Genomic DNA, 25,019 nt, shown 5'->3' with positions numbered 1-25,019 from the left:
GGTGTCTTACCACTACATTACCTCACTTGGTCTCATTGATTTAATGAGGGGATTGAATGCTCAGGTGCTTGCTGGGGTAGCAACTATATAAGAGATACGTGGAAGCTAACAGTACCAACCATTGCCAGAAGTATAATGGAGACGAACCTGTTAAATCTGTGTAACAATCACTTCAACGCACTGAAGGAGTGACATCAAGGTTTCCTAACTACAATGTGAACACAAAGGTCTTTCAGGAAAGCTAAAAATTTCTGTGCAAACCCCCCCCAAAAAAAATGACCGGCAGTGTTTTAGGCACCCTAGTGTGTTCTACTGCTTGTTCGTAAAGCTCAAAATAAGTTTCCCACTTAAAAGGATTGGCCACGTTGCATAATGAAGCAAATTATTGATTTTCAGATATCTGTGTATGGTACTGACTGATGTGGAACTGTGTAAAATAGGGTACTTGACTGGAGTGACAGACCGGCAAAATAAAGTAACATCTGAAACTTCCTGGCAGATTAAAACTGTGTGCCGGACCGAGACTCGAACTCGGGACCTTTGCCTTTCGCGGACAAGTGCTCTACCAACTGAGCTACCCAAGCACGACTCGCACCCCATCCTCACAGTTTTACTTCTGCCAGTACCTTGTCTCATTAGTAAAGCTGTGAGGACGGAGCGTGAGTCATGCTTGGGTAGCTCAGTTGGTAGAGCACTTGCCCGTGAAACGCAAAGGTCCCAAGTTCAAGTCTCGGTCCGGCACACAGTTTTAATCTGCCAGGAAGTTTCATATCAGCGCACACCAGGCTACAGAGTGAAAATCTCACTCTGGAAACATCCCCCAGGCTGTAGCTAAGCCATGTCTCCACAATATCCTTTCTTTCAGGAGTGCTAGTTCTGCAAGGTTCACAGGAGAGCTTCTGTAAAGTTTGGAAGGTAGGAGACGAGGTACTGGCAGAAGTAAAGCTGTGAGGACACGGCGTGAGTCATGCTTGGGTAGCTCAGTTGGTAGAGCCCGCAAAAGGCAAAGGTCCCGAGTTCCAGTCTCGGTCCGGCACACAGTTTTAATCTGCCAGGAAGTTTCATATCAGCGCACACTCCGCTGCAGAGTGAAAATCTCATTCTGGAAACATCCCCCATGCTGTGGCTAAGCCATGTCTCTGTAATATCCTTTCTTTCAGGAGAGCTAGTTCTACAAGGTTCACAGGAGAGCTTCTGTAAAGTTTGGTAGGTAGGAGACAAGGTACTGGCAGAAATAAAGCTGTGAGGACAGGGCATGAGTCGTGCTTGGGTAGCTCAGTTGGTAGAGCACTTGCCCGCGAAAGGCAAAGGTCCCGAGTTCGAGTCTTGGTCCGGCACACAGTTTTAATCTGCCAGGAAGTTTCATATCAGCGCACACTCCGCTGCAGAGTGAAAATCTCATTCTAAAGTAACATCCTCTGCACATACTAAAGATTATAGTGCGATGGAAGGGGTGAAACACATATCACCATTTATCAGGGATGGACAATATGTGGTTTTTAAGCTACGTGTAGCTCTTTTCTCAGCCTATAGTTGAGGGAACATAAGAAAGTAGCTGTGTAACACTATCTGCACAGAAAGATGGAGAATACTTTGCGGCGCCACCAGTGTGCTCTCCGTCTCTGCCCCATGCTTCGTGTTCTAACTGTTGCCTGCCCTGGCAACTGGCAACACTGGGGTGAGCACATTACACCAGGCCATTGACTCTCAATAGTAGAGTTTATATGCTTGGAAAACTATCACTGTGATTTCTTAATGTAATAGTTGTTGTGTTTGCTTTATGCCACCCAGAATGAAAACAACAATGACTAAGTAATCTCACAACACTGAAATATTCTGAAAATCAACACTAAATGTTCAACACACACTTCAAATTGGAAGCTGCAGGCAGAGTGCTGCTACTGGCTGGAGCATCATGGGGTATTCTGCTCCTTGCCTCTGTGCATCACCCCAACACCTTCCTTCTTATGTGCACATCACTATAATTCAGCTTTTGTCAACTTAACAATGCTGTGCATGAGCAACCTTTTTGTTGTCTTACACACTGTACATGGAATATATTTCTAATACCAACACATTATGGAGACAGTTCTACAATTTGCCAACTGTATCTGTTCAAATCCCAAAACACAATGATAATTCAAATCCTTCATAGAAGACATGAATAATGCAAGCTTCCTGAGCTACCTTGGCATTGTTTGTCGAAATTACTATCAGTAGGCAATGTTCTGGGCAGACTTTGAATTACTGGATTGAATCAAAAAATTTCTGTGAGGCTTCTTCCCACTTCACTTGCATGTAGGGGTGAGAAGAATGATTTATTACATGACACTGTGCATGCTGTAATTAGTTTAATCTCATCTTTGAGCCCCTATGGGAGTAGTACATAGGGGGTTATATACAGTGGAACAGAATTAAAGGATCATATTTTAGAAAACCCATAATTATCTCCCACTGTGATGTAGGGGTTGTTGGCTAAACAGTGCCAACAACCTTTCTCAGTAATGGTGAAAAACTATGGAGTTCTGAGCAACATGCCGGAACATGCAAAAAAAATGCCAGATGTCAGAAGTAGATGTGATGTGTAAGATGGGTTAATGATGCTATATTTACACTAAATGTCAGAACAATTCTGTTCAATGCCACCAAGGAACTATCCCACGATGGGAAGGTCATCAAAGCCCCACGTTCCCCCATTTCAGCCCTTCTTTTGATGCCTCTGCAATGGAGGTCAGAGCTGCTACAAACAGTATTGAAATCATGCTGTTTTCTTATCAGTGGCCTTGGGGAGCATTTCAGACAGGCTGCTGCTGAGAATTGACATTAGAAGGCCTAGGTGGGGAGAGGCGGGCCTGGCAAGTAGGGCATTAATGAATCCACTTCCTTTCTTGGGTCTCTGATTACCACACATTTATCAGTCGAAAATGGCAGATTGCAAAGTAATAATCAACACGAAGATGTTCTCGACAATATTTGACACAACCGAAAACACTGGAAGTTTCAATCCTTCTCTATGGACACTGGAGTGCGGCAGCCCTATTGAATATGATCCCGCCCCTTTGGAGTGCAGCGTGACCACAATTTTTGCTCTTATGTACAGGCTGGAACCACTGGGCACCATTCAGAACCATTCGACCAAATCTGAACATATCCAAAGCAGCAAAGGGTGTGTGTGCGCTTTTTCAGCCTCCTGTTTTGTGCTCTCCTGTGCCATGTCATGATCACAGGGGGGTGCGAAATTGACAAAAAATGTGAATTCAATGGCAAAGCTGCCCCCCCCCCCCCCCCCCCCCCATCATTTCAGCTACACTCCTGGTGGCACCTGCCCACCTTAACTGAGAATTTTAAAAATGTGGTTTTACACAGACAACCTGCAAAGTAGTCTTAGGCACCTGCAGGCAAGCTACCTCTTGACACCCCTCTAATTTCTGTTGCTTGCCTGCAAGCATCTAGAACTATTTTGCAGGCTCTCTTGAGAAAGGTGGGTGGGTGCCACTGAAGGTTTTGCTACACTGGGGAATTTTAGAGCGACCCTTTGGCATTTTATTCGAGCAAGTGTCAATTCTTCACCCCCACAGTCATGCCACAGGAGGATATTTCAACCCCTTGAGTCTGTCGAGAAGGGTTGAATCGCCAAGGTGTCAGCTGTTTCAAAGGTTGAAAAGATCATCCATCCTGTTACTCACTGCACTGTGAACTCTGTGAACTATCATTTTTGACTGTGAAATGTGAGGGCATCAATGCCCCTAGGAAAGGGTTGATCTAATTGACACCCTTTATACTAACCCCCCCCCCCCCCAAAAAAAAAAAAATGCAACACATTTTTGTGTCAAATCTGAGCTCTGGTGTACTGCACTGAGAGTGGCGGTATGTCTAGCATATTTTCCCCAGCCACTCATAAGAAAAACATGTAATTTCAAAGCTGGGTTTCACGGTTCAATTTCCATCACAGAGGCATCAAAAGCAGGGCTGAAATTTGAGCAAGAGGGGCTGTGATGACCTTCCCATCGTGTGAAACATCCACTATGGCATTGGGCAGAATTGTGGTACAATTTGGTGCCAATGTGCCCACATTAACTTTTTTTCCTCAAGTGTCAACATCTTGCTGTTTGAAATGTTATGGAGCCCAAGGATGACATTCCAGGGCCCCATGCTTTCGCACCATTACAAAGGAAGGTTGTAGGCACCTTTGAGCTAAATTTTAAGCTTCTGCATCACAATGGTAGGCTATCATGGGGTTTTGAAAAAGTGATCCTTTAATTATGTTGTACATTGCAGTATGTTCCTAGATCCTTCACATAATTCTGGTTCTTGAAACGTCATAAGTAGGCTTTTGTGGGATAGTTATGTCATCTTCAAGTATCTGCCTATTCAAGTTTTTCATTATCACCATGACGCTTTCTCTCGAGTTAAATGAACCTGTGAACATACATGCTGTCCTCCTTTGTATATGTGAAATGTCTCCTGCTAGTCCTATTGGGTATTGGTCTTTCACACTTGAACAATATTTTAGGTTGGGTTTCATGAATGTTCTGAAGCAGTTTCCTTTGTACACTAAATTTTTCCAGTATCTTACTAGCGACCTGAAGTCTGTTACTTGCTTCTTTGACTATGACAGAGCCTTGTGAACATTCAATTTCATACCACTACAAACTGTATTAGTCGACTGGTTGCAACTGTCACACTGATATTGAAGTCACAGACAACAATGTTTTTCTTTTCTTTTCTTTTTTTTTTTTTTCTTTTTTCATTTTGAAGAAATAAAGGGTAGATTTAGTGACCTAAAGACACTTAAACCTTCATAAACCTTCATAATAATTCCTGGAAAGTCAGTCAGCTGTTGTTGTTGTGAAGGGATGGCTGTCAAATTACATCAAAAGGATTCAGCAGCTGAAGACTTGGAGCCACTGGAACTGCAAGTGAAAGAAGATCTGGAAGAAGGTTCCAGAAGAAAAATACCACCTAATGAAAGATTTTGCCAAGAGATCTCATTTTTGGGACCACTTGTGTGTGTGCTGCTCAACACTAAGGTTCATTAAATCTTAATTTTGATCTAAGCTAGCTGAAGAACATTTTAATGAACTTAATGTGATCTGCCCTTGCCAGTTGTCAGCTGGACTGTAAACAGCTCACAGCAAAATATAACACTCAAAACAGCACAGCACAAAAGTAACTTTTTTTGTCCTGATTTGTAATGAAACAGTGTTCAGTGACATTAGTTTTAAGATAAAAAAATCAATGTTTCTTTATTTTTGAAATAAATATGTTCCTTCATTAGTGTTAACTGTTAGTCCAAACAATTTAGTTCTCTTCCATAAGTTTGCAGCTCCTAAAGGTAGTGTTAGTGGACACATCTGCCTATATTGCCCTATGAGTATAAGGGATTGTAACATCATCATCTCTACAGCTGAACAATTTCATCAATATAGCCCAAAGATGATCATGATGTACTGTGGCTAAAGTGCTCCATTTGAGTTAGGAATTTCTGCATAAAAAAATGTTGGTCCTCTATGATTCATACGCAAATATGCAATCCAATAGAAATTGCATCACAGGGATATGCTGAGCAAATTTGCGTGCCTTGCTCAATACTGCACTCAACATGTACTGGTCTCAGCAGTAGAGTGATTCCACAAATGTACTGTGAAGAACTGGAAATATGTTACCAGATCAGACAAATAATGCATCTTTATGTAAGTAAAGGATGAGCAGTATCATTATCACTGCTGGCAACAGAAATTCATCTGGGATTATTATGAGCAAGAGGTAGTGCAAGCTTCAAGACGATCTGCGAAGTTCTGAGAAGGTATTAATTATACGATAATGGGTCCATAGGACATCCAACAGGATGGATATACTGAGATGACACACAACCAGACATGGCAATTTGCTTATGCTCTAAGTCATAGAATCATCAGCCCCGTCTTCCACAACAAAAATTCTTGCATTCTTTAGACTAAACCCGTGACTGATTTGCATCAGGAACACTCAGGAGCAATTAAGGGTCTGAAGGGGCCAGAAAAGCTCTGAAGCCACTTAGAGCAATTTGTTAAATGTCAGTGACATCATTCCACACACAGCAAGACACAGCTGTTGTCAAGGCTTGTGGAGCTTTTGCGTGCTATTATGATGGTGACAATTTTTTGTCCGATACATATAATATCAAGTTGCCTGACACAATACTGTAATGGTATAATTCCATAAAATCCTTTGTGAGAAGCAATTATATTCCTCCCCACCTACAGTATTATCACCTCTTACGTATGTATACTTCTTTGTACAAACAAAACAGGAAATAAACAATAATTTATAACATTCTGATAAAGTAATACTAAATTTAATGTCAAACAAGTATTAGCAGCAGCAGCAGCAGTAGTAGTACAGACCTTATGAAGATTTTGTTCCTGGTAAGTACCATCTCTCTTGTATCCATACAACTGTGTCAGATGCAGCAACAACCACAAAACAAAAATTCCACGATTGGAACAACTGACACTCTTTGCAACAGCTAAAGATGCACAGGTAGTGGTGGTTTTGCTCTCTGCAGTCTTGTCTGACAGTACATTATTTAATATCTGGCCCAAATGCATCCAAAAATTCTGTATTAAAAATGCAAATCACGTTAAACTTTAACTGTAGTGAAAAAACACATGCCACATGCATTTACAAATGAACATGCACCCCCCCCCCCCCCATGCAAGCATGCGCGCGCACGCACAAACGCGCGCGCACGAGAGAGAGAGAGAGAGAGAGAGAGAGAGAGAGAGAGAGAGAGAGAGAGAGGGGGGGGGGGGGGGGGGGGGGGGGAATGAAGTTCTACATTAAATAACCTGTATTTTTACATAAAACTAAAGAAAGTACTAACAAACAGTTCTCACTGTCACGATGACCACTTTTTGATCCCTTTCACTCTTCAGGTTGCAGATAAATTTACTCATTCCAAATGTTTAATATGCTTGTTCCACACATTTAACATCCTTAAGTCTTCACTTTGTGTCTGTCTGCAATAACATGAAGCAACTGTAAAACTGTTTATTTATTGTTTGATACGTAACACTTACTGTTTCCTGTTGCCAAGGGCTTCTACACCTTACAACACATTTTTCAGTTGTAACATTATGTATTTTCTTTCCCTCGGTTGAACAAATACAAGGAAAAGGTTAAATATGCTTCATATATACAACATACAAGAGAACAAAAAGCGGCAATATAGAGAAAAAGAACTGAATAACAACTGCATACAAGATGCTGGTGTCACCAGCCTCTTCTCTACAGCTGTGCGACAATACACATTTTTGCTCTGTCAACAAAGTTCATAGGTAGCAAAAAGAAAGATATGAAACTTGTTCTGAATAAATATGTGTTCATCTATTAAGTATCAATTCTTTCCAGTCTGCTTTGGAATGGATTTATTCCACTAGACATTCTCACTGCATTTAAAGATCTACTTTAATATACACTCCTGGAAATGGAAAAAAGAACACATTGACACCGGTGTGTCAGACGCACCATACTTGCTCCGGACACTGCGAGAGGGCTGTACAAGCAATGATCACACGCATGGCACAGCGGACACACCAGGAACTGCGGTGTTGGCCGTCGAATGGCGCTAGCTGCGCAGCATTTGTGCACCGCCGCTGTCAGTGTCAGCCAGTTTGCCGTGGCATACGGAGCTCCATCGCATTCCTTAACACTGGTAGCATGCCGCGACAGCGTGGACGTGAACCGTATGTGCAGTTGACGGACTTTGAGCGAGGGCGTATAGTGGGCATGCGGGAGGCCGGGTGGACGTACCGCCGAATTGCTCAACGCGTGGGGCGTAAGGTCTCCACAGTACATCGATGTTGTCGCCAGTGGTCGGAGGAAGGTGCACGTGCCCGTCGACCTGGGACCGGACTGCAGCGACGCACGGATGCACGCCAAGACCGTAGGATCCTACGCAGTGCCGTAGGGGACCGCACCGCCACTTCCCAGCAAATTAGGGACACTGTTGCTCCTGGGGTATCGGCGAGGACCATTCGCAACCGTCTCCATGAAGCTGGGCTACGGTCCCGCACACCGTTAGGCCGTCTTCCGCTCACGCCCCAACATCGTGCAGCCCGCCTCCAGTGGTGTCGCGACAGGCGTGAATGGAGGGACGAATGGAGACGTGTCGTCTTCAGCGATGAGAGTCGCTTCTGCCTTGGTGCCAATGACGGTCGTATGCGTGTTTGGCGCCGTGCAGGTGAGCGCCACAATCAGGACTGCATACGACCGAGGCACACAGGACCAACAGCCGGCATCATGGTGTGGGGAGCGATCTCCTACACTGGCCGTACACCACTGGTGATCGTCGAGGGGACACTGAATAGTGCACGGTACATCCAAACCGTCATCGAACCCATCGTTCTACCATTCCTAGACCGGCAAGGGAACTTGCTGTTCCAACAGCACAATGCACGTCCGCATGTATCCCGTGCCACCCAACGTGCTCTAGAAGGTGTAAGTCAACTACCCTGGCCAGCAAGATCTCCGGATCTGTCCCCCATTGAGCATGTTTGGGACTGGATGAAGCGTCATCTCACGCGGTCTGCACGTCCAACACGAACGCTGGTCCAACTGAGGCGCCAGGTGGAAATGGCATGGCAAGCCGTTCCACAGGACTACATACAGCATCTCTACGATCGTCTCCATGGGAGAATAGCAGCCTGCATTGCTGCGAAAGGTGGATATACACTGTACTAGTGCCGACATTGTGCATGCTCTGTTGCCTGTGTCTATGTGCCTGTGGTTCTGTCAGTGTGATCATGTGATGTATCTGACCCCAGGAATGTGTCAATAAAGTTTCCCCTTCCTGGGACAATGAATTCACGGTGTTCTTATTTCAATTTCCAGGAGTGTATGTACAATCCTAAATAAGAAACATTAAAGACAAACCTTTTCTACTTACAATAACACAGAATGGCACAGTTCAAAAGTAACTCTTTGAATGCAAATGGAATATTTTTAATCCTGAAGTAGAGTAAACAGCTACAACAATGGACATTTTTATGCAGCAAACAGTTGTCAGCATTTCAGTTTATTTCATCAGTGAAGTTAGACGTTTCACTTTGCGGTCTGCAAAATAACTTTCTCAATAGAAGAAAGAATTGAAATTGTGGAAACTTATGTGAAAATAGATTTGATTAAGGGACCTCGCTAAATTTTTGGCGTCAAGTATCCAAATAGAGGACTGCCAGCAAAGAGAGCAATATAGAGACTGTATAAAAGCTGGCTCACCTACTGATCTGTGCGAAATGTAAAACAACAAAGAGTTCCTACGGTTGACAGACCAGAAGTTATTGTAGACATTTGTTGAAGAATTATTCAGAGCCCAAAGAAGTCTACATCTAAATTGGCCCAAAAGGTACAGGTCCATGTAAATAGGAAGAGTTACTAGCGGATGTTTATAAGTCTTAACTTGAAGCCACATTGTGTAATGGTTCTGCAGCAATTATGGGAGAATGACAGTCAGAAATGTTTAAGTGACTGCATGTGGTTTCTGAATAACATCATCGATGGTTTGCTACACTCTTTCCATTACATCATGAGTGATTAAGCAGGGTTTCATCTTTTCAGTCATGTGAATTCACAGAACACAAGGTACAGGGCAATGGAGAATCCAAACATTGTGTGTCAGCAACCACTCCATGATGAAAAAAATCAGTATTTGGTGTACTGTAGCAGGAATGCGCATCACTGGACCAATATTTTTTGACACTACCCTCAACACAATTGCATGTATGGAAATTTCTCATACAGTTTGTGCTCAACTCACTGAATATGAAAGAAAATACTGCTTCTGCCAGCAAGATGGAGCAACATAACACACTTCATGTCCGTGGAACAAATCCATGATGTCTTCACTGAGAAACGAACTGTCACCAAACATTTATGGCCACCAAGTTTGCCAGATCTAACAACATGTGAGTTTTTCCTGTGGGGACACGTGAACACAAAGGTCAATGGAACAAATCCATATACAATACAGTGCACATGGTGACAGCCAGTCAAGGAATATTTTAGGGAATTGGTTTAAAAAATTTATTTCATAGGGCCAGCAAAATCTTTATAAGTTTACTCATCAGATCTTTACAAGTTTACTCCTAGAGCAACTTATGCTGTGCCTATGTGACACAACTTGCCTGTCTTTCAAAACCGAGGCAGTTCTGTCCAGTTAAAGCTCCCGACAAGAGATGCCCTGAGACCTCTGCTGAAACTGCTAGTGAATTCACACCATTGGTATTAGCCAATATCGTGTGTGGGATACAGGTCACGTGTGTGGAGGCTGGAGTGTTCTGCAGTGCGGAACACAGTTGCCTCTCTTTCTTGTAATCCAGACCTCAAACAGAACAGACGTCTTTTCGGAAGGCAGAGCCTCTGGCTCTGCTTTCCACAACCGGTCACCAACATAAGTTAACATGAACCACTTCCCATTCCACTGCCCATTTCAATTAATTGTTTGACCTCCTGGACTGGCCTGAACCTGGTAACTTCCGACCCTATGCACACCCCTTGTATGCCATACACTGAAATATATTCTCTTTATTTTTCCTAATTTCCTGTTCTGTTATTTAACAGTGGCCCTAGATGTCCTGACCGCTTGACCTCTTGCAAACTGTAGTCACGAGGCATATGTAACAACCTTCTCCCCCCTTCCCTGATAATATACAGTACAACAGGCAATGAAAGACAACACCAACAATGAAGTTGCTGCCACCAGTATCCAAACTTCATGCCAGATATATGTGAATATGCTTATATGTGCACAGCTGTGTGTTGATATTCCAAGGGGTCATTTAAGTATCTTCTATGATTTTTCATTGCAAATAAATGGTAACTTCATTTCAGCTCTTTGTTTCTGTAATTGCACTGCATTTTCTTCATATTTCCATGGACTACTTTTATCTATACCACCTGGTATATCAAAATGATGTAATTTTTGGTTCATTTGGTACTTCACAAGGATTGAGAACAATGGACTCATTTTACAGGTTAGTCTTCACTATATCATTCTCATCACACACTTTTTACTGACATTCACACAAACAATGACTGCCCAGGCAGAAGGACTTAGTGGAAATTTGGGCAGTTAGGAGGGAGGAAGACGTGGGACCAAGTGGAGGAAAGGAAGCAAAGGACGGTAGGAAAGTGAAAGACAAGAGTCAGTGGTTGGGAATATGTGGAGGTACAGTAAGGAAGTGTGTGTGTGTGTGTGTGTGTGTGGGGGGGGGGGGGGGGGGGGGGAGATAGATAGATAGATAGAGAGAGAGAGAGAGAGAGAGAGAAGGGGCAGCTGCAAGGCTCGCTATCAGCTAGTACCAATGCCTCAGTCTCGGGTGCATGATTCTGTTTTGTTAGTAGTTTCTTGCTCCAGGATAGAGAAAAATTTGTAATGTTTTCATCGCTTTCCTTCTGTAAGTGCCTGTTATGATACAGTTGACAGTTCAGATTTAACAACTGAAGCAGACCAAAATATTAATTGTTTCAATTGTTTAAGGACCACATTTGTTGTTTACAATTACTAACAGATCATATACACAGATAAGTATCAGATTTGTAGGCACTTACTTTTCCGTGGCCTTTCTCATATTGGTCATCAAGTAAGAACAGCAGCAGTAACCACAGTTCTCTAACACATGTACAACTAAATGGAGACTTCTTTTGTAGATCAGTTACCGAAATCTGAAACATAGTTTAGAATAGAAAGAATGTAGCAATTTAAATTGTAGAAAAAACAGAAATGTAGCTCTTATTCAACTAACAAGTAAATTTGTGATGGGTGGATTATCCAGAAAGTCGTAATACCTCACAATATGAAGCACTCCCATTAAGTTGCATTTTACCATCACATGACTTTCCACAAAGCTCTACAAGATGGGTAAAAGTGGTTTACAAGTGCTGTGCTTCACTTTACAAGGGGTGTCCCATTTAAAGTCATGCCTGAGGACCTGATGCACTTGAGCTGGAAGGCTTAAGGGCCTTCCTGCCGACTCAGGAATGCATAGAACACACACATGGATGCAGTCATTCACAGGCATGTAGGCTGTTAACGAACTTTATGTGGGTCTTGTATCACACCAGTATTCAAGATTGTGTAAGGCTGCAATGGGAATGGCACCTACATTCACATGCTTTGCACCTGCTAGGGATTTTCCAAAACAAGATCAAAAATATTTGCACCCTACAATGAAGATCGAAAGAATCGAGCTACTCAGCTTCGAACAATTATTGGGGGACTCTCCAAATTAAACCCACGAATGACAAGACAGTACAATGAGAATCATCTCAGTGCCCAGCAGGACAAGAGTGGGGGAAGAAGAACAAAAGTCTCCAGTAGGCACATCCAGTGAGGCATTCTGGGACTCTTTCAGCAGATTTTCAATTGAAGCCTTTCTAAGCCATGAGGTGACTCTGTTTCACATAAGAGCATTCTGACTTTGAATACTGGAGGCATGCCAGTCTGTTTTCTACTTGGTTCTCAGACTTTGAGTCTGATTCTTGTATCCATCCTGATGTCTACTGTCATTCTGTGGTATCCTCAATTTCCATTCTGTGCAGGGTAGCTTTTCTTTCAGTCCAGTGTTAGGATCCATAAAAGTTCAACTGTGTTCTTGCTGCCTGACACATTGAAATATAACTTGGAATGCCGCCTCCACAGTCTAATTACTGCAAACAAAAGACATCATCTGATCATCAGGAGACAGAGAGCTGCCACTGTGGTCAGGACACTAGCACTGTCCTGACTACAGGGTGGTGGTTTTGCCTGGAGAATGATTGAGGAAGAAGCAGTAGACATGATGCAGGTTAAGCTGATCTGACTGTCATCTGTACAGCCATGGGTACACAGAGATATAAACTGCTGTCCATCAATCAACAACCATGAGATGCCATGCTGGCTAGTCTGGAGATCGAAGAGGGGTGTCAACACCACATCAGCCAGCTACTTCTACATGCACTGCTGATTCCATCATGTGGTGAGATAAAATGGTTAATCCCTCCTCCCTACCTACATGTTCAATTACTGAGCTGTGTCTACACACAGACAAATTGAGCCTAAGTAATTAGTAATTTATGTAGCAAACGGTAATTAAAAAAAACATGGCTATTGTTACATTCTTTCATTGTTTTAGTACCCAGCATGGAGTCGCTCTGCTCCTTTTGCACATCAAAGCTTATAACAAAGTAACACTGCCAAGCTATTTCTCAAGATACTAAGACAAATGTTGTACAATAAGATCAAATCTAGTTCTCTGTGTCGCAGACATCTGCCTCCTGGACTTGGAATCAATGTGTAACAGCTATCCTATCTGCACCTCATCATTGTGACAATGTTAACTAGACAGAAATTCATTCTGATGTAATAAAGATAAAAATCATTGAGAACACGACCAAGTTTGGAACTGAATTGACAAACACTCCCTGAAGAATATATGGGAACAGACAGCTTAGTGTGTTAAGATGTCACCTGTAGAGACAATAGAATTTGCTAAATTGGTCCCTATGCTCAGCAGCTTACAGCATTGTGTCCTCTGCTTAGACTCACTCCGTGCCCTCCAAAGTCTTATGTGCGCTGTACACTGCTCATCTCTTAGTGCAGCAGGACCAGGAAAACTGTCATTTGCTCACTCTTCGTGAGGCCAGTGTCAGGTTTCTGTGAGTTCTAGGTCATGTCGGTCTGCCAGGAAATGAGGCTGCTGACACTGCTGCCAAGGCTGCAGTCCTCTTACCTCAGCCCACGAGTACCTATATTTCCTCCGATGATCTCTGCGTTGCCGTCTGTCAGGAGATGGTGTCCCTTTGGTTTCGTCAATGGTCCTCCCTTCACAGGAAGGAGCTTCGGCTTATTAAGCCTCTCCCAGGGCCTTGGATGACCTCCTCTTAGCCCTCCCACCGGAAGGAGATTATTTTAACTTGGCTGTGTATTGGGCACTGCCTTTTTAGCCACCATCATTTGCTAAGTGGTGTTATCCCACCACTTTGTATACATTGCGCCCAAATTTTAATGTCTGTCCGCAGCTCGTGGTCGTGTGGTAGCGTTCTCGCTTCCCGCGCCCGGGTTCGATTCCCGGCGGGGTCAGGGATTTTCTCTGCCTCGTGATGACTGGGTGTTGTGTGATGTCTTTAGGTTAGTTAGGTTTAGGTAGTTCTAAGTTCTAGGGGACTGATGACCATAGATGTTAAGTCCCATAGTGCTCAGAGCCAATACCACAATTTTAATGTCCGGCACTTCCTGCTGGAATGCTCCTTTTTTAACATTTTACATTCCAGCCTGGGTTTGCTGTCTGATTTACCAGCCATTTTAGTGAATGACGTGCAGGCTGTCGAAGGCCATTTAATTTTTAGTTTTGGACCTCCATTTCTCTATGGTGTTTTTTAGCCCTTTTTCCATGTGCATGTTTTTAGCTGTCTCCTAATCTGTCCATTGGTACCAACATATAGTCGTTTAACTCATCTCTGTGTTCGTATTCTATAGTTTTGACTTGGGCATGTATGCCCCAGTTGCTTTTTGTGCACTAAAGCAAAACAAAACAAATAGAGAGACAAACTTCACTATGAACTAAACCAGTTCTAGCTACGCTGCCTAAGAAGGAGTCAGAAAAACCAGGTTAACTTTTGTTTTGTCAGGAGTATTGAATATTCAGTACAGAGAGAACTTCAGACATCCAGAGACCAAAATTTGAGAATGTGATGTGGTGTCACTGCAAGAGATCAGCAGTGATCCTAACATGGCAGCTTATCTGTCTATTTCAGCAGTGTTGCAGCCTTAAATGTAGATTACACAGCTCAGTTAGTTAGTTAGTCCATGGGAACTGCCAGTAACACAGCCTGTTGCGGGGATTACTTCTTAGTTGATCACTCACTATTAATGAATGGTGAGAAGACTGGCATCCCAGACAAAGAATGTGATGTAGTTGGCGTGCATGGTTGGAGCTGGTTCTTTGTAATAGGTGGGCTTACATCTGAGTCCATGTGTTCCTTGTCACAAAGGGAGGGTGAGACCTCAATTGGTGGTGGAAGAGGCTCCTACTCCACAGACACAGACCACATGAGGTGATAGTGGAGCTCCAGAAGTTGCTGAAGGTGTTCCTGCCAGGGGTAAAAACTGTGACACACCTGTGACAGTGATGTGGGTAGTTTGTTCGTACCTGGTGTCCAACATCTGATGTGTGGGTGGAGCTGGTTTGCATGGCAGGTCTAACGAGCCCTTGACACTGTAATGCTGCTGGAAGCCTACTCATCCGTACTTCTGTAGCTGCCCAAAACATATCGTAGCCAGCCATGTGGCAGGCTCAGGGCACAGAAGGTTCCACACTGTTTATAGTATTCACCCATGGAGGATATTTTTGGGAAATAGCCATTGGGGGACAGGGTTGTCATCTAACGAGAAACAGAAACCCACAGAACATGGCCTGTTTTAGTAATTATTTTAATTTTAATGGTCACACAATGAGGTCTGCCTTCCCAATGGATGCAGGGTGAAAAATATGGTCTATCCTGTTTGCTGAGCAGAAGTTGGGAAAATCCTTGGAACAAAATTGTGGTCTGCTGTCAGACACCAACACAAAACATGAGTCCTCAATGGAGAAAATCAATTTGAAGATTGTGATGTGATGGATATCATCTGAGAGGTGTAGGGGAATCTGGAGTGTTTGGACATTATGACTAACCACACTTGCCCACTGAATGGACCAGCAAAATCAATATTTATATGCCCCACTAATCCTTATGGCAAAAGTGAAGTACGCACGGACAAAGGGCACTCAGACATGACTTCATACTCAGTGTTCCTCATCAGAACTCTGTTAATAATGCTGAGCTCTTTTTATATGGAAATGTAGATATGGAGTCAAAATGGGGTGATCAAGAATGCGGTCTCGGCACTGATTAGTGATGAAATATGAGACTACTTAGGTCAGAGGGTTGTTGCCTTTGGCTTTGGCAATGACCTCCAAGGTAACTGCGAATCCTTCCAATATCCTCAAGAGGGCATCATGAGTTTGTATAAACAAATGTTCATGACATCAAAAGCTGGGTTGGGACTCTTAGGGAGCCAGGAGAGTGCATCAGCATTTGCTTACTGAGTGGTGGGGCAATGACGGATGTTGGCAGCTACTGAGAGACAGCAGCTGTTATCTGTTTATTAGGCACTGAGTTTTTGACCAAAAAAGCATGATGAGAGTTTTGTGGTCAGTTATTAAAGGCAATTAGTTTCATAAACAGGTTGTATACGGGGACAAGGAAAAAACATTCCCAGATTTCTCGGTTAAAAATACACTTTCTCCTGGGTGTTAAGTGACGGTATATTTTCCCTCGGAACTGTAAAACTTATCAATCCTTTGAATGGTTATGGTTTTATACATGAGCTAGAATTTGCTGGCACTTTAGAAAACAAAACTCAAGGAGAAAAAACACATTTTGGAAAGATCTTTGATGTGCAGCAACATGTACACTGCATATTTTCATATTACCAAAGTATAAATTCAAATTCCACCAAAAACCGCATGTTACTTTCCGAAGCATTGAAATCGCGATTGTGACGTGCTTTTGTAAGCCAGTCATAGCTCATTTCACGTGATCTCGCCAGCCGACGAGAGCAGATATTCAGAGCATAGGACACGTGATGTGGTCAGCCAATAGCAATATTGATGTTAAGTAGTGGGAACACACAAACAGGAAAATTTAATGGTTTAAATTAATATATGTAGTGTCGCTACAAGAAAAGCAAAGCTTTCACATATGATATTGGTCTCTAAGGTTAACACGCTGCAAGAGAAGCTAAGCTTTCACATATAATGTTGATCTTTTTTGTGCATATTACACCTGAAAATATATCACACAAATGTGTCAGTAAAATTTTTAATAAGGACATAAATGTCTGATCTTCTGGGCTCAAAATTCTTCTAAATGGCTCGTCATCAAAGAGTTGATTTTTAAATGAGAGTCAAACGCTCTGTGATTTAAGAAATTCATCGTACATTCTTGCACACAGTACAACTTACGTACAAGAAGTTTACTTTGAAAGTAACACTTTTCAAACCACCATTTGCAATATTTACCCACGACCTGTTAGAAATAGGTTTGTTTCTGCAGTTGCCAGAGAGCACCAGATAACAGGCACCACCACACTTGTGCAGCTACAACGATGGAGGAAGCTTGTATGTCCATACACGTAAAACATTATAAGATCTTATGTTATGTCAAAAGAAAAGAGACATCAGAGAATAATCAAAGAGCATCGGAATTTCATAACCCTACTAAAATGTGCACATTTAAAGTGCATACTTTAAGTGTTCATTCGTATCTCCAGATTCCCAATGAAGTAGGCCTCGAACTCATTTTAAGCTTTTCAGTGTGGTTTTCGGGATGTAAATTTTCTTGGAGTACCAGTATTGTATTATGTTTGGTTCTTTATTATGGAATATATGTACGTGCTAGAAGATGAAAACGTGTACGTGAAAAGCAGCGAACAGTTGAAACTAGCCAACTGTGTGGAATTAAACACTTCGTTTCAAATACATTGACTGCCTCAACGGAAAAGATAAATAAAAGTAAAATTTCTTTAGCAAATTGACAAAAATAACTCCATTGTTCTGCAAGGTGATTAATGCTTGAGTGTCAGAAAGGTGGAAAGAAAATAAAATCTGAAACTAATAACATAGTTTGTTGTTGTTGTTGTTGTGGTCTTCAGTCCTGAGACTGGTTTGATGCAGCTCTCCATGCTACTCTATCCTGTGCAAGCTTCTTCATCTCCCAGTACCTACTGCAACCTACATCCTTCTGAATCTGCTTAGTGTATTCATCTCTTGGTCTCCCTCTACGATTTTTACCCTCCACGCTGCCCTCCAATGCTAAATTTGTGATCCCTTGACGCCTCAAAACATGTCCTACCAACCGATCCCTTCTTCTAGTCAAGTTGTGCCACAAACTTCTCTTCTCCCCAATCCTATTCAATACCTCCTCATTAGTTACGTGATCTACCCACCTTATTTTCAGCATTCTTCTGTAGCACCACATTTCGAAAGCTTCTATTCTCTTCTTGTCCAAACTGGTTATTGTCCATGTTTCACTTCCATACATGGCTACACTCCATACAAATACTTTCAGAAACGACTTCCTGACACTTAAATCTATACTCGATGTTAACAAATTTCTCTTCTTCAGAAACGATTTCCTGGCCATTGCCAGTCTACATTTTATATCCTCTCTACCTCGACCATCATCAGTTATTTTACTCCCTAAATAGCAAAACTCCTTTACTACCTTAAGTGTCTCATTTCCTAATCTAATCCCCTCAGCATCACCCGATTTGATTTGACTACATTCCATTATCCTCGTTTTGCTTTTGTTGATCTTATATCCTCCTTTCAAGACACTGTCCATTCCGTTCAACTGCTCTTCCAAGTCCTTTGCTGTCTCCGACAGAATTACAATGTCATCGGCGAACCTCAAAGTTTTTACTTCTTCTCCATGAATTTTAATACCTACTCCGAATTTTTCTTTTGTTTCCTTTACTGCTTGCTCAATATACAGATTGAATAACATCGGGGAGAGGCTACAACCCTGTCTCACTCCTTTCCCAACCGCTGCTTCCCTTTCATGCCTCTCGAATCTTATAACTGCCATCTGGTTTCCGTACAAATTGTAAATAGCCTTTCGCTCCCTGTATTTTACCCCTGCCACCTTCAGAATTTGAAAGAGACTATTCCAGTTAACGTTGTCAAAAGCTTTCTCTAAGTCTACAAATGCTAGAAACGTAGGTTTGCCTTTTCTTAATCTTTCTTCTAAGATAAGTCGTAACGTTAGTATTGCCTCACGTGTTCCAACATTTCTACGGAATCCAAACTGATCTTCCCCGAGGTCCGCTTCTACCAGTTTTTCCATTCGTCTGTAAAGAATTCGCGTTAGTATTTTGCAGCTGTGACTTATTAAACTGATAGTTCAGTAATTTTCACATCTGTCAACACCTGCTTTCTTTGGGATTGGAATTATTATATTCTTCTTGAAGTCAGTGGGTATTTCGCCTGTCTCATACATCTTGCTCACCAGATGGTAGAGTTTTGTCATGACTGGCTCTCCCAAGGCCGTCAGTATTTCTAATGGAACGCTGTCTACTCCCGGGGCCTTGTTTCGACTCAGGTCTTTCAGTGCTCTGTCAAACTCTTCACGCAGTATCTTATCTCCCATTTCATCTTCATCTACATCCTCTTCCATTTCCATAATATTGTCCTCAAGTACATCGCCCTTGTATAAGCCCTGTATATACTCCTTCCACCTTTCTGCGTTCCCTTCTTTGCTTAGAACTGGGTTGCCATCTGAGCTCTTGATATTCATACAAGTGGTTCTCTTCTCTCCAAAGGTCTCTTTAATTCTCCTGTAGGCAGTATCTATCTTACCCCTAGTGAGACAAGCCTCTACATCCTTACATTTGTCCTCTAGCCATCCCTGCTTAGCCATTTTGCACTTCCTGTCGATCTCATTTTTGAGACGTTTGTATTCCTTTTTGCCTGCTTCATTTACTGCATTTTTATATTTTCTCCTTTCATCAATTAAATTCAATATTTCTTCTGTTACCCAAGGATTTCTATTAGCCCTCATCTTTTTACCTACTTGATCCTCTGCTGCCTTCACTACTTCATCCCTCAGAGCTACCCATTCTTCTTCTACTGTATTTCTTTCCCCCATTCCTGTCAATTGTTCCCTTATGCTCTCCCTGAAACTCTGTACAACCTCTGGTTCTTTCAGTTTATCCAGGTCCCATCTCCTTAAATTCCCGCCTTTTTGCAGTTTCTTCAGTTTCAATCTGCAGCTCATAACCAATAGATTGTGGTCAGAATCCACATCTGCCCCTGGAAATGTCTTACAATTTAAAACCTGGTTCCTAAATCTCTGTCTTACCATTATGTAATCTATCTGATACCTTTTAGTATCTCCAGGATTCTTCCAGGTATACAACCTTCTTTCATGATTCTTGAACCAAGTGTTAGCTATGATTAAGTTATGGTCTGTGCAAAATTCTACAAGGCGGCTTCCTCTTTCATTTCTTCCCCCCAATCCATATTCACCTACTATGTTTCCTTCTCTCCCTTTTCCTACTGACGAATTCCAGTCACCCATGACTATTAAATTTTCGTCTCCCTTCACTACCTGAATAATTTCTTTTATCTCATCATACATGTCATCAATTTCTTCATCATCTGCAGAGCTAGTTGGCATATAAACTTGTACCACTGTAGTAGGCATGGGCTGTGTGTCTATCTTGGCCACAATAATGCGTTCACTAGGCTGTTTGTAGTAGCTAACCCGCACTCCTATTTTTTTATTCATTATTAAACCTACTCCTGCATTACCCCTATTTGATTTTGTATTTATAACCCTGTAATCACCGGACCAAAAGTCTTGTTCCTCCTGCCACCGAACTTCACTAATTCCCACTATATCTAACTTTAACCTATCCATTTCCCTTTTTAAATTTTCTAACCTACCTGCCCGATTAAGGGATCTGACATTCCACGCTCCGATCCGTAGAATGCCAGTTTTCTTTCTCCTGATAACGACGTCCTCTTGAGTAGTCCCCGCCCGGAGATCCGAATGGGGGACTATTTTACCTCCGGAATATTTTACCCAAGAGGACGCCATCATCATTTAATCATACAGTAAAGCTGCATGTCCTCGGGAGAAATTATGGCTGTAGTTTCCCCTTGCTTTCAGCCGTTCGTAGTACCAGCACAGCAAGGCCGCTTTGGTTAATGTTACAAGGCCAGATCAGTCAATCATCCAGACTGTTGCCCCTGCAACTACTGAAAAGGCTGCTGCCCCTCTTCAGGAACCACATGTTTGTCTGGCCTCTCAACAGATACCCCTCCGTTGTGGTTGCACCTACGGTACGGCCATCTGTATCGCTGAGGCACGCAAGCCTCCCCACCAACGGCAAGGTCCATGGTTCATGGACATAGTTTAGACTGCCATAATTATGTGAAGGTATTTTAATTCATTTGAGAGCTCCTGGCCACAGAAATCTGTTTTTTTTTTCTTTTTTTTCATTTGACATGAGAGCAGCAAACAAAGAGGAAACAGCAAAATCACTAAATGTAAACATGGGTCACGTGAAGACTACCCACCTCACCACTGTAACTCAGACTGCTCTGCACATCAGCCCCAGATCTACGATCTACGATATTTCTGAACTGGGGCAACACTAGATTCCCGGGGTTTTCCCAGAGCTCTCGGTTGTCCCGGGTCGTATGCAACCTGATAAAGGAAAGTGAGAAAAGCTAGTTCTCATAAAGTATAGTCATTGCTTCTTTCTCAATTTGGCTGTAGTTTTCATGTAGTGCCATCAATGTGTTTAATACAGAGGTGATGAGCTATTCCACACCACTAGCATTTTTGTGGGAGACAACCCTAGCAGTCCCATGTTAGGATGCATTAGTGGCAGGAATTAGACTTTTGCTTGGATCAAAAAGTGCTAAGAACAGGCTTGCTAAAGGCATTTCTTAAGTTATTCAAATGAAGTTGGCATTCATGTGTCCATTTAAATTACTGCAAGCTTTTCTTGCATATGTGATCTAGTGATTTTGCAAATTTGATGCCATAGTTATAAATTTCTCATAATAGTTTAATTTCTTCCCTCAAATTGGTAGGTGGTGGTAGCTGGGTGATGGCTTTGCTTTGTTGTCAAGGGGGATATCAGCCATCAGCGTGTAATGTATGTCCAAAATACTCAATGTACTGCTGAAAAAAATTCACATTTCTGCAAGTTACACTTGAGGCCACAAGATTGGATTTCATAGAAAACAGCAGTCAGAGATTTTCACGTGTTCTTACTTGATGGGACTTCATACGATGATGCTGTCAAGGCAATTATCACTGCAAGGAATGTCATGCAGGATGTGTTCCACATATCCCTGGAAAAGGGCATATGCACTGGCAATCTATATCTACAGCTATACTCTATACAAACCACTGTGAAGTGCATGGCAGAGAGAACACCCCATTGTACCAGTTATTTGGGCTTTTGCATTTCATTACCATGTGGGGTGAGGGAAGAATGACTGTTTCAATGCGTCTGTACGCACTGTAACTAATGTAATCTTGTCCTCACAAACTCTATGGTAGCAATACAGTCATCATTCAAAGTCAGTTCTTGAATATTTGTAAGCAAGCTTTCTTAGGGAGTTGACCTATTCAGTTCTTTCAGCACCTTCATGACACACTCTTATGGGTCAAACAAACATGTGACCATTGGTGCTGCCCTTCTCTGTATATCCACTGTTAATTCCTTCTGGTAAGTGTCCCATACACTTGAGAAATAGTCTAGAATGGGCCCCGTAAGTAACTGGTAATCAATCTCCTTTGTAGAGTGATTGGATTTCCCCAGTATTCTACCAATAAACTGAAGTCTGCCACCTACTTTACCTATGGCTGAGCTATATGATCATTCCATTTCATATCCTTACAAAGTTTTATATCCATGTATTTGTATGAATTGACCAATTCCAGCTGTTGCTCGCTGATCTTACAGTCATATGGCACTATTCTTTTTTTTTTTTTTGTGAGGTGCACAACTTTTCATTTCAGATCATTTAACACAAGTTGCCAATCTCTGCATCACTTTGAAAGCTTATCAAAATCTGACTTAATATTTGTGAAGTTTGTCTCAGACAGTATGTCATTATAGTTAATGCTGCATTAACTGCAGAAAGTGTGAGGTAACTATCTGTACTGTCTGCAAGATCATTAACATAAAACATGAATAGCAACGATCCCAACACTTCCCCGGTGCACTGCCGAAGTTACTTCTACATCTGTCAATGATGCTCCATCGAATATAAGTTATAGAGTCCTCCCTGCTAAAATAATCTTCAGTCCACTAACAAATTTCACTTGACATCCCATATGATAATACTTTTGATAATATGTGTAAATGTGGTATCAGTTCAAATGCTTTTTGGAAATTGGGAAATGCTGCATCTACCTGACTTCCTTGATCCATGGCTCTCAGTGTGTCATGTGAGAAAAGTGGAGTTTTCAGAATCCATGCTGGTTGGCATGGATGAGGTCATTCTGTTCACAATACCTCATTAAGGTTGAGCTCAAATCATGTTCTACAAATCTACAACAAATTGATATCTTGGATACTGGATGGTAGTTTCATGGATCATTTGTGCTACCCCTCTTGCAGACAGGTGTGATTATGCTTACTTCCAACTACTGGGCACAGTTTTTTGTCAGAGGTATGTTCTAATAGATTATAGTTAACAGAGGGGTTAACTCAGCTGCAAATTCAGGGATTCTATTAGGCCATGGAGCTTTGTTCCCTTTTAACAATTTCAGCTGTTTCTCAATGCCAATGACATGAATATCGATGTCCTTAATCTTTTCAGGAGTACAGGAATTAAATTGAGAAATTCTTGCTTTGCTACCTTAGATTTCAGTTCTTCTCATCTGTGCATTACTGTACACTAACTCTGGTGTCACTAACAGCCTTTATATATGACCAGGATTTCTTTAGGCTTTGTGACAGATCTTCCAATAATAGTCTGCTATGGTAGTCACTGAAGATTTCATGCACTGATTTCATGATAGCCAAGTACATTTAATTCAGCATCTCTCTATCTACAATGCTACACTGTATTTTACACCTATTATGCAGTAGCCTCTGTTTCTTTGGAAGATTTTACAGTTACTGTATACTCTGCAGAGCCCCTCCCATCACAAACCGTTCTCTGCAGAGTATACAGTAACTGTAAAATCTTCCAAAGAAACAGAGGCTACTGCATAATAGGTGTAAAATACAGTGTAGCATTGTAGATAGAGAGATGCTGAATTAAATGTACTTGGCTATCATGAAATCAGTGCATGAAATCTTCAGTGACTACCATAGCAGACTATTATTGGAAGATCTGTCACAAAATATATATATATGTATATATATATATATATATATACAGCGCATGGTCAACTATTCTTTTAAACTTGGGCCATGGTTCCTGTACGTGCTCCTGTCCTGGCCTGAAAGTTTCACGTTCTACATTAGAAATGACACCACTGCTTCTTCACCTAGTTTACTGAACACACAATTTTTTCTTCTTGTTTTAATTGCCCTTTGTACTTCTGTAATCATGTTGCTACAACTGCCTCATGGTCACTGATACCAGTTTTGATGTGGAAATCCTCAAAGTGGTCAGGTCTGCTTGTTGCCATCAGATCTATTTCTGTCGTGAACAGTGTTCCAAACTGTCTGTTCTAGATAGTTTTCAGAGAAGACATTTAGTAATATTTCACATGATATCTGGTCATGCCACCACTAAAAAACCTATAATTATCCCAACTGATTGATGATTTAAGTTTCCTCCAATGATTACAGAGTGATTGGGGAACTTACGTACAAGCAAACTGAGGAGTTCTCTTAAGTTATTTAAATAGTCACAGCACTTGGTTTACTGTTAAGCATATATTTACACACAAATTTGCATTTTACATAATTTGACTTCATCCCCCAATTTTGTGAGTCTGGTGGTCAATAGAAGGATCCAATAATAATTTTATGTCCATGCCTGATACTGAGTGTTGCCAAACAATCGCGCATACAACTTCAGTTTCTATTACACTGAATTTCAGTTTCTTGTCTCCTGCAACAAATAAACTGCCTTCATTTTTCCATTATTGTATCCTTTTGATACATGCCTAAATGTTCCCCCAAAAATTTCTCTGTTGACAACTTCAGATTTTAACAAGTTTTCTGTATCTAGTATTATGTGAGCTTCACTGCTTTTTAAGAGCACCACTTTGTTGCAAATGCTTCAGCAACTAACCACTAAGATTTAAATACTAGGGTTTTAATGCTCTCACCTGTGGGGGGGGGGGGGGGGGGGGGGGCATTTCTTTGGATCTTACACTGATAGTTCTCGGTTTCTTACAGATATCTTATATGGACTGGATGAGGAGTTGCTTAATCTAAGAAACCATTGTGTAGACTCCACACACAGTCAGCTACC

At 41.9% G+C, this 25,019-nt stretch overlaps 1 protein-coding gene across 2 annotated transcripts in view; it reads right to left on the bottom strand.

Moving 5' to 3' along the window:
* LOC124544782 (protein MMS22-like) overlaps nucleotides 1-25,019 on the bottom strand; it is a 145,796-nt gene that overhangs the window by 88,156 nt on the left and 32,621 nt on the right. For both annotated transcript variants that reach the window (XM_047123464.1, XM_047123465.1), the window contains 2 exons: nucleotides 11,590-11,703; nucleotides 6,387-6,599 (listed from right to left, as the gene is read on the bottom strand). In XM_047123464.1, coding sequence (XP_046979420.1) covers nucleotides 6,387-6,599; nucleotides 11,590-11,703 — 327 coding nt within the window. The remainder of the gene's footprint in view (nucleotides 1-6,386; nucleotides 6,600-11,589; nucleotides 11,704-25,019) is intronic.

Source organism: Schistocerca americana, chromosome 8, assembly GCF_021461395.2.
Source record: "Schistocerca americana isolate TAMUIC-IGC-003095 chromosome 8, iqSchAmer2.1, whole genome shotgun sequence".
Lineage (NCBI taxonomy): Eukaryota > Metazoa > Arthropoda > Insecta > Orthoptera > Acrididae > Schistocerca > Schistocerca americana.
Note: the sequence above shows the minus strand (reverse complement) of the source record. Positions and strands in the feature narration are given on the sequence as shown.